General features: G+C 42.2%; 1 protein-coding gene across 1 annotated transcript in view; it reads right to left on the bottom strand.

Moving 5' to 3' along the window:
• PPP1R21 (protein phosphatase 1 regulatory subunit 21) overlaps positions 1 to 17,415 on the bottom strand; it is a 448,835-nt gene that overhangs the window by 404,961 nt on the left and 26,459 nt on the right. The window contains exon 2 of the mRNA XM_069234042.1: positions 9,490 to 9,558. Within this exon, the coding sequence (XP_069090143.1) occupies positions 9,490 to 9,558 (69 nt within the window). The remainder of the gene's footprint in view (positions 1 to 9,489; positions 9,559 to 17,415) is intronic.

Here is a 17,415-nt window from a genome sequence, read left to right as displayed (position 1 = left end):
GCCGACCCTTGCCCACATTATGTCTTCAACAAAACCAGCCAAATCATCACCCCCCCATCTCCGTGCTATCATCAACAGCTCCTTCGAGACCGCCACCTTCCCGGAGAGCTGGAAACATGCCAAAGTCAACGTACTGCTCAAAAAACCCAAGGCAGACACGAAGACCTCAAGAACTAACGGCCCATCTCCCTCCTCCCCTTCCCAGCAAAGGTCATCGAAAAGATAGTCAACAGCCCACTATCCCGCTTCCTGGAGGACAAAAGCACGCTAGACATCTCCCAATCCGGCTTCCGCAAGAACCACAGCACCGAGACCGCTCTCATCGCCGCAACCGACGACATCAGGATCATGCTCGACAAAGATGAAACCGCGGCCCTCATCCTCCTTGACCTCTGGGCAGCCTTCGATACCGTCTTGTCACCACACCCTCCGCGCACACCTCCTTTTACGCCGGGTTATGCCACAAGGACCTGGATTAGATCACATCCTTCCTCTTCGGTAGAACTCAGAGAGTCCACCTCCCTCCGTTCCTGTCTAAAGCCACCAAGACCATCTGCAGAGTCCCCCAAGGATCCTCGCTCAGCCCAACCCTTTTTAATGTCTACATGGCGCCGCTCGCCAACATCGTCCAATCTCACGGCCTCAACATCATCTCCTACGCGGACGACACCCACTGATCCTCTCACTCACCAAGGACCCCGTCACTGCTAAGATCAATCTCCACAACGGACTGCATGCCATTGCCAACTGGATGGAGATAAGCCGCCTCAAACTGAACTCGGATAAGACTGAGTTCCTCATCCTCGGCTCCAACTGCTCAGCATGGGACTACTCCTGGTGGCCATCCACCCTTGGAACCGCACCAACTCCCACCACTCATGCACGCAATCTCGGCTTCATACTAGACTCATCGCACACCATGACCCAGCAAGTCAACGCCGTCTCATCCTCATGTTTCAACACTCTCCGCATGCTTCGCAAGACCTTCAGATGGATCCCCATCGAAACCAGAAGAACGGTCACCCACGCCTTTGTCAGCAGCAGACTGGACTACGGCAACACACTCTACGCGGGAACAATGGCCAAGCTCCAGAGGAAACTTCAACGTATGCAGAATGCCTCCGCATGCCTCATCCTCAACGTCACACGCCACGAACACATCTCAGCCCACCTCAGAGACCTACACTGGCTCCCCGTCAACAAGAGGATCACCTTCAAACTCCTCATCCACGCTCACAAGGCTCTCCACGACGCAGGCCCTGCCTGCCTCAACGAGCGTCTCAGCTTCCACGTACCCACCCGCCAGCACCACTCCACCAACCTCGCCCTCGCCACCGTCCCCGGCATCCATTGTACCACATCCGGCGGCAGATCCTTCACCCACCTCGCCGCCAAAACCTGGAACTCCCTCCCTGTCAACCTAAGTCTGACCCAGGACCTCCTGACCTTCAGAAAATGACTCAAGGCCTGGCTATTCAAGCAGTAGCTACCCCCCCCCCCCAGCGCCTTGAGACCCTTACAGGTGAGTAGCGCACTTAACAAGTGATTGATTGACTGATAAACACACTCTCACCTGTGTGCATGCACACAACATACATTTAAAGGTATTTCTTTTTACTAACCTCTGCTGCCAGGGAAGGTCTTAATTCAGTTCATTGCCCTCCATTTTTTATTACTCTGATAGTGAATAATGTATTATCATTCACTATTAGTGTAATAAAAAAATTGCAAAAAACACAGAGATTGAAGACCCAACCAATGTCCATAAGAACGAGCTGCCGCTGTGTTCCTGCCACTTATTTTACTACAGCTGAGTCCAGGGGTTGCAAATGCAGTGCCAGGATTCGCTAGGGGCAAGTTAGGGGTCGCAGGTGTCACCCCTGACAACCCCTAAATGACACCCATGATAAATCCCATTATATGCTATGGGATTTATATTTTGGAGGACGGGATATCCATCAACGTTGGGATGGGGTAACCCGCCTGCCAAGATCTAAATCAGGCCCATTAATCTATAGGCAATGTATAGAGGTGAGTCAGTCTACTATTATGACATTTTTGGTAAAGATATATGCGTTAGAGGACTCAGAAGCGATAATACCACATTATATGAAGTTTAATGCTACCCTGGCTCCTTTGATAGGCATGTAGCCAACAACCTGACGATTAAGGCTGGCACTTACGCAAGCATATACTTCTCAGTCCCTGGTTAGGGACTTTGAATCTCTGGCAGTGGCAATTTAAGAGGGCACAGATTGTTCTGATCTCCTGGTTCAAAGTGAATCAGCAGCACCATTTCTCTCACTTATTTATTCGGACATCTTGACATTGTCTGCACTTGCTTCAGGTGGTACAGTCCTGGTCAGCAACAATCTGTGGATGGTGGGATTGGAAAACTAATTTTTCAGAGAAATCATCCTTGTTCAAGGTTCGGTTTGAAGGGAAGATGATGTTTTGGTAGCAACTTGACTATGATTACAAAGGTTTTAAAGGATAACGTATAAAGGAGTATTCTCTTGTTCTTTTTGATCTTGAAACAGAGCCTACCACGATGTGTCAAAGACAGAAGGAAAGTCCTGATCATCATGCAGAACGAAATTTCAGCCTAAAAGATGACTAAGGTTCAGGAGTTTTCTAATCTGTCAACTGCTTCTAAAGACAAGTCTTGACTATTACCCAAATCATTTCGAATTGGAGGCTGTGGGAGAAAGGATTATAAACTTTCAGGAAAGTGGATTAATATTTGGGATGTACGTGTCCTCTTCAAAGGATAATGCCCCCATCTGCTTGATGTCACACTTATTAAAAAAAATAAACCTATGCTCAATCCCTGCTAATGAGACAAAAAGCAGTCAGGCTTAAATCACAGAAATCTACAAAGTATTTAAGCAGGGCATAAACAGTAAAAAAGTCACACACAATACAATATAATATCACCACCAATTTTAAAATAAAGAGAAATGTTTTCGGAGTAAAATAAAACCAAAACAAAAAAAGCCAAGAAGGGAAACCAGATATGAACTTTTAAATATTTAAGTGAATATAGTGCCAAAAAAGACAAAATGACAACGACAGTCAATAAAAGCAGTAGACTGCGGCACAGAGGCAATTTGAGGCCGGCCGGCCGGCCGAGAAGGAGCCCTGGCACTGTGAAAGACTGGAAGTCAGAAAGGTTTGAAAAGGTTTCTTACCTCAAACACAGAAAAGGACTTTGTCACTTTTTGGGAAGAAAAATTATCCATGGGTGGGCTGCTACTGAAATTGCATCCACGCCCATGGAAGTGAAGGAAGAATACATGAAGCAGATTGGTCCTGCTGGAGCTATAAAGCTTTCTTGCTGAAAAGTTTCTAAGTCTCAACCTAGAAGGAGACTTTTTTTTTCTGGAGCTACTTGAAGCCTTGATCAGGACGAAGGTGAAATTCTGTCTGACGCTGTGGAACCACCAGTCAGGTAATTTTTCTCCCAGGTCGCCCTTAAACACTGGATCTCTGGGGCTTTCAAAGTTTTCAACCTTTCTTCTGGTGCCCAGACATCCACAGGTGTACACTCCTAAGGCCCCAGAACATCAGAAGAGATTTATTTTCAACCCCACTTTGACGACTGCCTATTCTACTTTGCTTAAAAGGCTCTAAAATATTCTCACTTAGAAATGATTCTAGCTGTGCCAACGGAACACAGGTTCTTTATACATGTAAAGAAGTTACAAATGCATCCATCTCAATATAAGGTGTTTATTGGAGCACAGTTCCATATGGGTCTGATGATCTTGCCAAACATTGAGAGTTCAGAAGATCAGAGCAGACACATTATCACTTCTGTCACTAGAGTTTGGTGGCAGGCTCAAGTGGATTTGGCATTAACTTTCTTTCTTGTCCTTTGGGACAGATTTACCCTCAACAAAGTAATCGGGCATTACCTTACCCACTGGAATCTGTCATGTTGCGATCTGTCCAGCATGAAGCAGGAGTTACAATGGTTGTTAGAGCCAGCAGAATGTACCTAAGGGTGTTCCACTGTCACACCTGAATCCTGTGATTGACAAATGCCAACTTAGTGGGGTCAGGGGCATGGAGCTGTTCACTGCAGGTTCAAGGCCTTTAGTCTCAGGCTCAAAAACCAAAGCACTTCCAACTGGAGATCGCTTGAAGTCATTGATGTAGCCCACTGAGCTTTTCTCCCATGTTGTTGAACAAATCGATTCTGGTCGGGATAGATAATATGACTGCAGAGCCATGTATCAACAGAAGGTGGGGGGAGGGGAGTGGAGGATCAAAGTCAACTTTTCTGTACAGGATATGGGACAAGATATTTAGTTGGGCAGACAGTGAGACAAGCTCAGTAGGGGCAGTGAATATCCAGGAAGTAGCAAACACAGTAGTGTACTGATTGAGCAGAACCATTCCATCCTCTCAGGGCTTTTTTCTCTAAATGCCCTAGTGTTTGGCTAGATTTGTCAGACACAGTGAAAATAGTGGCAGATGTGTTTGCTTCTCCTCAGAATTCTCATCTATCCCTTTTTTTTGTACAGGTATAAGCGCAAAAAGGGTCTTTCAGTGTGGATGCGCTCTCACTTCTTTGGCCAATGGGGCTTCTTTTTGCCTTTCCTTCCTTTCCCTTGATTCAAAACTTTTTCATCAGAATAAAGAACAAGAGGGTAGCATTATGATTGAGGATCCTGGCCCTCATTCTGGTATCCTTTCCTCATGTCAATTAGGAGCAGTCCAGAATGGCTATTAACTGCTGCTCCCTCTACTGTGGCCTTTTCTGTGCTCCATCTCAACACTTTAGCGAGACTCAGACTAGTTGGGGTGGAAATTGAAACGGCATGGCTGAGGAGAAAGGGTCTTTCAAAAGGTTTGGCTTTTCCTACACGATCTTCTACAAGCTTCAATGCTCAAGTTTATTCTGAGCATTAGCCTACACAGGTGGTGTACAGGGAGGGAACTTGGACATCAGAACACAGTTGAGTCAAATACTTTCATTTTGCAGGATGGATTGATTTTGGGACTTAAAAGCATTTAGAGGATCATAGGACAACTTGTAAGATGACTGTGCAAGGGGTATAATAACATTCATCCTCCATCATAGCCTTCACCTTCTTCCTGGGATCATCAGGTGGTTCTAGACACACCTAAGAAGCAGCCATTTGAACCTCTAGAGTAGGTAGACATTAAACATTTTACTCTGGTAGCTGTAACATTTGCCAAAAAACTGGATGAATTAGGTCCCCTCCCTCTTGTAACTATCCTTTTTTCAGATTTTTTGAGAACAGAATTGTTATACATCCAGCTCTATTTTTTTATTTCCTAGGTGAATTCAGCTTTTTATAGGGACAAGAGGTAGTACTTTCGGTTTGTTATCATGGTCCGGAGGAGATAAGTCTTAATTCTTTCCGATCTATTTGGAAAGGGTATCAGGTTTCAGAGTTTCCTCCTCTCCTTTTATTAACTTTGGTCAAGCAAAAATGGGTTTTAAACCTACAGTGCAAACCCTTAGAAGATCTGTTAGGTCACTGATAACGTTGGTACACAAGGAATCTGGTTTACCCTCTCCTCTACGAATTCAAAGTAAATCATCTAGGGGGATGCCAGCATCCTTAGCAAAAGTTCGGGGTGTTTTATTGGCGGAGGTTTGCAGGACCTCAACTTGGGTAATTCCTTCTACTTTCATGAAGCATATAGAATAATGCAAGAGGCTGGGGTAATGGGTGCTTTTTAATTTCACAATTCTTTCTTCTATGGACCAAATAGAAGTAAGACTTAATACATTTTAAAGATCCCAAGCAGCGATTTACAGTTGTCCCGGTGTTTTGCTGGGGAATTTCTCATGTTGTAAGGAATTAAAGCGAGGGAGGCAAAAAGGTAATGTTACATTACCTGCCTATAATTGAATTACACTGACTTCTTCCCTCACATTAATTTATCACTCCCCTCGGTCCCACCATGTTATTCTAGATCAACTGAGGCATATGTGGCTTGAGACAAACAGAATGCAGTTTGGGTGGGGTAGGGGCAGACACGTTTATATGCTGAAGTGTTTACTAACTGGTGTGCCCGAGAGGCAGAACTGCCTCATGTCATGAGGAAGTGAAGGGCTCAGGGTAATGCAATAACTGTTAATAAACTGAAGCACTGCCCTCAGCATCAACTGCTGTGCTCTCAGTACTACCTGTCATAAACAAAGACTTACAATCTGAACTCACACAGCCCTACCAAGTACTACACATCAGGGACTAGACTACTGTGTTTTACTGCTGGTGTCCACACCAATGCACGAAAATGCATTAGTCCTGCATACTGAGCTCCTTGACATACTGTGTACATCATAAGATTGTCCAAAATCTGGAGCCGAGAGCGGCAATTAATTGTGCAAGGTGAACGCTCGGCTGTGCCTGTCAAAAGCAATTACATTAGTCTGCCAACAGTCCGGGGCGACGTAGGGTTAGTGACAGTTTACAATACCTTGTATTTGTTTCTGTCTGTCAGACAAATTGTGCTTTCTCAGCCTTGGCCAGGCCTCCTTGAGACAAACACTGGAAACCAGAAAGCCTGCTGGGTCATCATGTGGGCGGGGTGGCTAAATGAACAAATAAGTTACAGCAAGCATCAGGTCCAGCCTCACATGAATCAGGTACCTTCTGTTGATTTCGGATACGCCTGCTGCAGAGGACTGGTCTAGGCGGGCTGAAGGCACAACCAGATTGTTTTTTCTCCTCTTTGTGCCTCTGGCGAGCCTTCTTAGACAAGTGATGCAGCACAGCACATCTTATGTTTGCTATCTGACTGGCTGATAGTAGACTTTCTAGCCTTTGCCCTTGGCTGAGTCCTGCCTCCTGCTCATCTGGGACTGCACCATCATGAGACCACAGCCCTAAACACCCGGCAGCAAAGATGGTGGCATACTGGAGATAGCCCTGGCACAGGCACAAAGGGCAGGGTATTACCTGAAAAAGACAGGACTCAGAAATAAGGTTGTTGAATATGTGCCTGCTGGCTTAGTTGCTGGTGACATAGGAAGCGATGACCTAAGGTACGGTTGGAGATCATGGTGGACTGATAATGGCCAGAGGGCAATCACAGTGTTGCTGCAGCCCTGCTAGACTTATAAGTATATTAATGGTGTGCGTTCTGTCCGTCTTTCACTGAAATTCTCAGATTATATTACCAGAATGAGGAGATCTAACACATTTAGTTCCAGTTGGACAGCACAAATACCTCACTTAAATGGCCATCAGCCCTCCTTTTGTTGAAGTGTTATCCCAGCTGGGCACTAGCTGCACCTTAAAAAGGGAGCCCAATGCCATCAAGGAAATATATTAAGCCTGTGACTTCACAAGTGCTAGGGCAAAACTACGATTTGGGGGCAGGTTTTGAGTTTTCAAGCTATTGAAGTCAGTGACCTGAAAGAAGGTCAGACATATCTGTGTTTATGAGCAGGTACTCCGATAACCATTTATATCGCGCTAAATAATAAGTCTATCCAGAGAAACCGTTTTAAGCAACTTTAGAATATTGAAAAAACAGTAAGGCTCTACCTTTATATTTTGCATGCAGCTCATTGATGCTGGTTTTTAACTCCCAGAGTTTTATTACAATGATTAGAACACAAGGATCTCTGAGGTTAAAACAGTAACCCACTCAGCGGTATACATAAAATACACACCTGTAACCAATGTGCAGCAGGAGCATTAGCCCTCTATGCGATTTTATGATGTGCCATAGATTTCTCCATTAAATATATTAACTTCCAAGTAGGTTAGTGACCTTTCATTTTAGGGATTTGCAGCAGTTTCAAGAGCCTTTTAAAGCTTCTCTTTGCTCAGTTAGGTTAATGTTGATATAAATCACTACATGCCCTTCAGTGCTTGGTTTTACTAGCAAGAAAGTCCCACTCAAAGTGTCATGTCACATTTGAAGGTAGAGTGTCATTCATATATAAACCAAAACCATGGAAACGTCACACATACATATTCTGAAAACCTGGCAACAATGCTCACATAGACACAGTGCCTCGGTTCCCAATATGCACTGTAGAAGAGTCCTATGTTGGATTTAAGAAAAAAAAGCTAAATTAACACAAGATATGGAATGGGCAAAGGTTCTTAGGAAATGCAAGATGACATAGAACATGCAAGCTGTGAACGTACTTCATCGCCGACACAGGTTTCTACAGTTATTGTTGAGAAACGATCAATGTTTTTGCCTCTACATGTAAAGACATGATTATGGGGCATGGCAAAAAAAAACGCTTGGAAATTAGTTTTTAATTACTGCCATCTCTGGGATATGTCAGTTGCCTCCCCTACTTAAAGCCCCGGCTTAGATCCCTTAAAATATTTCCAGTGGGCACATTTAGCCGTCCCCGTTTTCTATTTAAGTAAAGAATACAAGTACTTTTCCGGCCCCACTCAAACTCGTAAAACTGTATCGCATCGTCATGACTTTAGACTTTCATGATAAACAAAAGGAAATGGCACAGCAGAAAGTCGTTTCTGTCTCTGGCAATGCAGCAAAATGATTTAGAAGAAAAAGTGCCTGCTAATCATGTTTCCCTATTCGGTTTCTGCCTGTGTAATATTTACAATAAAAAAAAAAAATATCTGCTGTTCAGCGTTATTGTTGCTTTCAGAAGACCAGTGAGCGTTTCGGTTTGCAAGTCTCCACCGCGCCTGACTTCAGTGTTGGAATCAGAACTGAGGCTGAGGGGACCTGTCTGAGGCAGACTGGAGTCTCAGAAGAGGCCATCAAGTGTTTCCGGATGCCCGTTCGCCTCATGGAACATGGCTATGTGAACTGATTCTCTAAAAGATGGAGTTTTTGGAAGATTTTTTTCCTGTTCATATTCTATAGTGGGCGTGGGTGCTTACAGCAGCCGTGTAGAATGTGTTCAGTTTGACTGTGGCAAGTGAGTCAAGCTGACTTCAGGAGTTTTAGGCGGCCGTGGGGCAGCGTCTACAAGAAAATTCCCTCAGGGCTGCTTGCCAGGCGGGAGAACTTATGACCCCTCTTTCTATCCGCCCCTATAAGAGAGCCCTCCTGGTCTTCGTCCTACTAAGGGCTTTCCCTCTGTCCCATATGGCAAGCCCAACCCTGCCCAATTTTCCATTGATACATCCATTACTTTAAGGTGTTTACTTACTGGAGGGCATATAACTATCCTCCAACCAAGTGTTGTGCATCAAATATACTCTTACACATCCATCATCTGTTTAGTTCTAAAGATTCCATGCCACTACCTCCAAGGAAGAAGCAACTTTTCACAGGAAACCGCTAAAGTGTAGATCCGTAAAGCCAATGAGAACATGCTCAGCCCACTTACTAAACACAGTGTACCACCCAAAAAAATCATACAGCCTACTTCAAAATACAAAGGTGGGGCAGGACGAGAAGATCAACGCAGCCATTGTACTTTTAGCCTTATTGGTCAAAGGTTCACTCATCTAAGTTTTGACAGCAAAAAATAGAAACGAAAATAGCGTTATAAAATACCTTGATAGCAGCAGAATTTGCTTGTTCATCCAAAACAGCTTTTTTCAGCACTTGATTCTGGGCTCGAAGCTAAAACAGAAAATCCATTAATTAATCTCTTAATAGCAATAACAAACATTTTTTTAGTTTACTAAGTTATTTACTGCATAAAATCAAGCAGTAAAACAAAGTGAATAACTTACCAGGCAACATTCAATTTATTTAGTATCTGTGGCAGCATGTTAGTGCAGATTCTCAGAACTACTCATTACAAGTTATCTGGATTTATGTCCGGTGATAGCAGAGATCCGCCTTTCCAATTCTGCCAGGCATACCTACACCTAAAGCTATCCATTATGAGGAGATTTTGTGGAAATAACCATGCACAACAGGATTTACCGGGTCTTTTTCTGCATTTTTTTCCATGATTCCTGAGACAAATCCCTTGTTGTTTGCCACCTTCTGTCAGCAAGTTCTAAACAGCAGATGATTGGGGTGCAGCAACTGATAAATATAATGAGGTTGGGGTGGTGTGGATTTGAAGTTATTGGACGGAGTCTGGGACAAAAAGAGGCTGGCCTTTCTGGGAGAGTGTTGTCTGTCCTCCTGTGGTGCCGAACAGAGCAGGAGGGGGCTGGGCTGCACGTGTGCCTGCAGCTCCTGTCCTCTTCACTCATGGTTTTACTAGATTCAAATCTGCTCCCTTTACTGTTGGTTCTCAGGTTTCCACACCCTGTAATACTGGGAGTTGGAGCATCTGGCCACGCAGAACTGGCCAGAGTTTGTATCCCACTGTGGACTACCACTTCGGCCAGCTCATAAGGAGGGCCTTAGTATATTAACTAGAATGAAGCAGAACAAAAAAATAGTGGGTGGCCAAACAATACCTACTTCCCACTGCTCTTGCTTCTTTATCAAAGTTTCAGATTTAAACACAATGAACGCCCAGTCTCTTTCTCCACCAGCTGGGTCAACAGTATTGTATTCATTATTTACACAACTGAATCATGTGAGAATGGTAAACTGTTTTCAATATCCTTAGAACATCCCAGCTATTTCCTAAAGTTTCTAAGCTACTCAAATTCAAATCTGGCAACATGGATTGCATGAGTCCAGATGGCTAACAATCTGCCACAATTGTCCAAATAAGAAAAACTTAAATCTAAATTGGAACTCCCCCCAAAATCGAAAAAGGAGTACTGGCTCAGCAAGCAAATTTCCACAGAGCATGAGTTCCTGAAATATCCAATTAACTGAACCACCTGAGATCTGGTATTAGTTGATCGGAGAGTCGTAATGCACCCATAAAATTCAGGTGAGATAGTTGGGAACGGGTGCATAACTGTTTTCAAAGCTGTGAATGGATGACTTTGGGTGCCACAGAAGAACCAGTTTTAAGAGCCTGTAGCTTAATCCAATACGTCTTGATTTAAACTTTTAGTATACAGCCCCATCCACAGGCCCATAGACATCTGCCAATTTCCAATTGGAGCTGGGGAACTTGGAATTAGGCTTAGTGCTAAGATGTGGAGCAGCTCTGTACCACACTACTTCTAGAACCATAAGGGTTTCAGAAGTTTATGGACTCAGAGCAACCCTGACTAAGACAATAGGACTGTATTCTAAGACATAGGGTTAAAAACCATGAATCGTCTTATACAGGAACATTCAGCCACACAGACTCCAAACAAAGGCAGGAATGATAGTACAGGGCACTGAAAGCTCATTACACTCAGAGTCTTGGAACTCTTCCAAGAAACCAATGACTATTGCACCATAAAGGTCTACTTCTGGCCAGCAGGATTGCAAAGTCCTTGCGGCTGCTGTGTGACTACCTTCCCCAAAACAGAAATCACATATATTTTGGACAGATGAACCTCTCAGATACCTCCTCCTCTTTACTCATTTGGCAGTACATCTTCCTTTTCTTCTAAAGAAGGTCTGGTAAGGCCTACATTCTCATTCGTTGTTTAAATACTCAGGGCCAGAGCACAGATTCTTCAAGCAAACCCTTAATCAAGACTCTTGCACACCAACACCATACAAAACAATAAACAAAGCTTCAAGTGAACCAATAAGAAAGCTATACATGTAGCTTAACATTTATATATACACTGTCTATTACATGCCTGGGTTTCGGCCTCGGGCATTTTGTCAATAAGTGGGCAAGGTCAGTGTGGGAATGCTTGCTTTACCAACACCATTAAACATGTATCAAACATTTTCCGGTGAAGAGATATCCGCAGGATCTTTTAGCTGTATTCTTCAACCAGTTATTTTCGTTCTGGATAAAACACATTCAAGCATAGCTGTGTGAATTAATCAATTTGCCAGTCTTTGTGGGTTTTCTCACTGATAATAAAGTGGAGTGTTCTTTCTAACCGTATCTAACCTGTTATCTGGCGCCTAGTATTTGTTCTGCCAGTTTCAGTGGGCCATCAGACCAAGTTCCAATTTTGTGTCTTCATATTTTCCTTAATAGATTTTAGAACACAAGACACACAACCTCAAAATAGGTTTGTAAGGGTAAGCTACAACTCCTGCACTGCGTTCTAACCAACAATGCATATCAGTTAGCTGTGCGCAACCAAAATGTTGCATTTGGATTGGCTCCTAGTTGGTTGAGTAGTAAAGAGATTCGTAACTAGTAGCCGAGACAGGCCTTATTATTGTATCTAACCACATTTTTTAAGACGTCTTCCCTAACAGCGGCCTGTGGAGAGATCAAGATTTCAAATTACGAGCCAGGGTCACCATGTTCACAGAATGGGCGTGCATGGGGATACACGCTTCAGGAGAAGGCAGCTTTAGAATCATTCACTTTCATGTGCTGAAGGCTAAATATGTAGCTGAAAGTATCTTTGCTGCTAGACGTTCATGAAATAAAGGAGGCCCCGAAAAGATTCTATTCTAAGCATTTGTTTAATATATTAAATCATTTCCATCCTGTGAAAATTGTATTTTCATGACAGTTTTCGCTATAATCTAAAATAGTTGCCTTGATTTTCTGTCTGATTTCTAATGTTACTAATTTTAAAATAGTTGATTGAATTATGTTTGAATGATGTTATTTATAAGGTGTATAGATACATTTGTGGAGTCAATAAATATATATTTTTGTAAATGATTCTGATGTTAGTGCACACCCATACAGAGAGATGCAACTACTGAGAAAATAAATATGGAGAAGAAAAATGAAACGTCCAAACAGTAATTCATTTGGAGTGTGTCACTACCCAGAGGCGCACACAACTGTTCAATTTAAATATGACCTCGGTCTACAAATAGTTCCTCCCATCTAAAAAAAAAAAAAAAAAAAAAAAAAAAAAACGTTATCCCCATTCTTTAAAACGAAAGATTTAAAAAAACTTTCCATGTCCAACAACATTTTATCACTTTAAAACTAAAAGTATTTCTTTAAAATGAAGAAGATATTAGCCACTCAATATTCATTCAAAGGCGTTAAACAGCTCTTATTACAACAATATGGCTTCATTTCATCATGAGTATGAATGTTAGCATTCTAGCTGCAAATTAAATCTCTGTGGTGAAGCTAGATTATAACGCTGAGGAGTACAGTGAGAGGCTGGTGTTGCTCTTGGAAACACATGTTGCACTCAGTATGTCACACATTTTTTCCTCATATGGATGAGAAGATATCTGAGAAATTATTTTAAAAAATGTAAACGCCTGTTAACTTTATGGAACATGAGCCACTATTTATAAAGCAAAATGAAACCCCTCATTTTGTTCATTGACTGCAAATTTCTCCATGATGAATGCTTTTGATGTTACAGCTCCTATTCAAACATGCCATTTACAAGTGCCTCGTATCTGTCATAAAATACGTTTAGCCCTCTTTTTGTTTAGAACTCTGGTGTGGCTTCAGTACAAAACTGCAGAACTGATTAGCAAACTGCAGCTGTTATTGAAAGCACCTGTTTTACTCATCATGTCAGACTTTTTCCTCACACGGGCGAGGAAGGTATTGGTGAATTTATAGAAATGTGTTCCTGTTTTAGCTTCTGGATCACGAATCAATTTCAGTGGGAAAATCTTGAGAAAAATAATTTATCTCCCAGGAGAGGATCGGTATTTTCACAGCGTGAAATTACCCTTGAACTCACTATAATCCCGGAAATTACTATGCACCACCAATAGGGGATCTATATAGTGACTAAAATATGTGCTCACCATATCTATATGCTGCCCCTTGTTGTGACCATCAAACCCAGGCATTCACTACAATTGATTTGAATGGGACAAGAATGGCAAAGCCTTAGCACCAAGAAATCCAACAGGTATGCTCCTTGTAACCTTTCACATAAACAGCATCATAAAACCATACAATCCAACAAACATTTTTGTGAATTTCACCCAACAATTTAGAGCTCTTATTTTCAACAGCATAGTCTCTGGCCTCGAACCCTATTATTCTACCTCAGTCAGTAACTACCTGGGAGTGTTCTTGGATAACATTGCTTAAATATGGCGTAAACAATATATTTTATCCCATTTAATGGGGTATTTATCGTTCCAAAGATGACTGAGTTCTGGAGAATGTTCAATCCTTCACACTGTGCTGCATGTGTAATGACATTCAAATGACTATAAGTAGGTAGTTTTGGACATTTCCATGAAATTTTATACAGTGGACCGTATTTGAATGATTAAAACATCACGAGTAAAAATAGTGCAATCCGTTCCACTAGGGTGGAAAGAGGATAATGATTAAGCTAGTTTCTCGCCACAAATGTTAAGAATAGCTACATAATACTCAGGGTCTTCCTCATTTTCAACATCAAATATGTTTAACAGCTACCACTGGCTCTAATATTCACTTTGCCTAATATGCATGCCAGCAATCATTGATGAATAACCACAAATAAAAACCATGTAAATTATATATGCTCTTGTACTATGGGGCTTAATGGAAACCCAATTTACTACATGCTGTAGAAAGCTTGGGAAAAACAACTCAGGCTCTCTTTCAAACCCCCGGTTTAGATGTTGTTTCAAAAATATTATATAGACCTAAACTTTAAAAATTCCTAAAAGGTTCAGAACTAGAAGTCAGTGAAAAGGAAAAACCAACACACAAATGGGGGCAAAATGATAAGTAAGGTAATGCTGGTCAGTTATCTATTTCTACTGTGACCTTATTCATAAAGTAGGAATTGTTTAGTAAGCACTGTGGAGGAACTGCAGTGCTGAACTAAAGAGTTAATTAGGAAAGAGTAATGGGAACTGGGCGTGAAAGGTGGAAAAGGAGAAAGGTAGAAAGGAAGCCACTGCTAGCTGTTGATGGAGCAGATATGTTAATTAAGACATTTCTAATGATTAATGTGTGTTTATTAATGAGAAAAATGCATAGAGAAATTAATTTTAGAAAAATAATGAGTGCGCTCGAAAATGTGCCCCCAGGAGAGTGGTCACCATGTGTATTAACAGATGCTAAATAATAGAAAAATGTATAAGAAAACACACTAATATATCATAACTGGATGTATAACCTATGTTTTATGTTAATTCATATTCTTAAATTAGCCAGACTAAAGGCCTGGTTTCGCTGGGCCTTGCTTGCTCATAACGTGGAGACTTAGAAAAGCCTTGTAAGGACTGTTAACTGGAAGGAGAAACCTTGAACTGCTCAGAGTTCAGACAGCTTAGCTGGAACATTCTGCAATGTACCAACGGACAGGAGATGATGAAGACAATTTGATACAATTATGTGTAGTGTAGGCTAAATGTACTTTCCCAGGACTTGAACAACAGAGGCACTGACTAAAGACTCGTGTGCAACAATTTTGTTACCTGAAGAGCCGGATGATGTTCTCATCGCAAGAAGGACCAATCAGTTTTATGGGACAAGAGGCCTATGCAAAAGTAAAGATTTGGTAAACAAAAACTATAGGTTAGTCATAACTTCCGACAAGACTGACCAATTAGCAATTAATGGGATGGACTGAGTGACCCTAATAAAATGTCATGACAAGGGGTGCGAAATCAGAACTGCGAATAGAAGGTTGATGACATCAGGAGACGCTGTCCGATGTGTTGACAATTGGGCTTATACTCTATGAACCTGATACGTAGCTGACCATTGATGACCTGGGGACGAAGACTGACTTGTTGCTGATCCATCCTGGATAGGTAGCAATGAAAATGTGACTGACAATTTGTGCCTTTTCTTCTAGGTGCCAACTGTGCTGTTTCTGATTAGATTTTTTCTCTTTAGATAGATTTTTCCAAATTAAATGTTTTTTTTAATCTAAACTGTTTTCGCATGAAGACACACATGCTGATGCTAATCTTGGTTAGCTAGGCTGACAGGGGAGACGCTGACGGTGACAAATGACTGACAAATTGATTTGCTGAATTGCTTCATTAATGCTGATATTCACTGACTTATGATTTGCATGTTGCTTATGTTTTCCTCGGAGAAAAATGTTTTCCTTGATGAACTAATAAAGATTGATTAATAAAGGCATAATTAACATTTGATAAGAATTGTAATCAATAGGGAATAAAAATTGTTAACCTTTTTCATGAGTGATGGTTATTTCTGATTAGGGAGGTTTTTCTTGTGGTTTAAGGTGGTATATTTTGTCTCATTGATGTTGATTATTTATTCAGTGGTCACTGCATGAACTAGGATACTCCATGCGATTCAAAAGATTCATCGACCTATAAAGCCCCACTAGCAGAAAAGCGAGATCACCTCTGCTGCAGCAAGCTATCATATATCTATCGTTCGGGTCCTTCTCAACTTCTTGTAGGTGTACGCTTTAATGTTTAGCTGCCCATATCATGATTCCCTGGGCATAAGAGGTGAACCCAGCTGCCAAAAAACTGACCCTGCAATTTTCTTGAGGTAAGAACAGTGCTGTCTGCGGCTAGATGCGTTTCTAGAAGTATAGCCAAGTTGACACCATGACGCTGAAGGTAGGCAACTACCTTCCACACTTTCCTGTAATCAGTCAACCTTCTATGTTTCCATGTCAATAATTTCAGAGTAATGGCTCCCGCCGGGCTAATGGTCTCATGTGTGGGGACGGTTATGCTTCATATAGTGTATAATAGTCTGCAACAATTTTGTTCCTACAGTGTAGCAACCACTGCCGAAGTAACCAAACAAACCCAACTGGAAACTTGCTGAACATTCCTCCTCCCCCACCCACAACAGGCGTATCTCCAACCTGCCCGTCTTCATATGCATATACCCTCCCATCATTCTTTTTATGAGATCAACCATTGGAAAAAGTGGAATGCACGTTGGGGTGGATGTTGCCCCGCCGTCCCCATTTCCCATATCCGTCCAGCCATCCTCTTCAAAATAGAAGGCCCATTTACAAGTGCAAATTAGACCCCTCCCCCAACACCTCGAGTTAAGTATCATACACTCAGGAGCAATGACTTGTCACCACAGCCTCCTCAGCAAGACAGTATCGGTGGCTGGACATTTAAGCACATGTAGAATCTCCTGTAATACACATATACATTTCAACTGTTCAGATTTAACTTTATGGGCCAAAAAGAAAAACACTTAACACATCTAGTTTTCTTGACTCTGGTTCATCACATAAGTAGGCCTCGCTTCGCCGGGAACTGTATCTTGAGCTAGTTATGCAGATATTATAACAAAAGTATTCTCCCAGTGGTGCTCTTTTCCTCATCTTTAGGGAGATGAAGCAGTAGTGTCCTGCTGCCCCCTCATGGCCAGTCTCCGTTTCAGAAACTGTGATAACAGTTTGTGGCCCGTCAATAGCATTGGCTTGCCATCCACCATAGCCCGAAGCCTGGCCAGAAAAAGCATACGGCAGTCCAATTGTACGTCCCATAATTGGTGCTTCGCTGGAATAAACTGTTGCCGCGCCTCCTGGACCTGCTGTGTGATGTCAGGATAGAGAGAGATTTCCATTCCCTAATGTTTCAGTGCCTTTAGGT

The sequence above is a fragment of the Pleurodeles waltl genome, chromosome 5 (assembly GCF_031143425.1).
Source record: "Pleurodeles waltl isolate 20211129_DDA chromosome 5, aPleWal1.hap1.20221129, whole genome shotgun sequence".
NCBI lineage: Eukaryota > Metazoa > Chordata > Amphibia > Caudata > Salamandridae > Pleurodeles > Pleurodeles waltl.
Note: the sequence above shows the minus strand (reverse complement) of the source record. Positions and strands in the feature narration are given on the sequence as shown.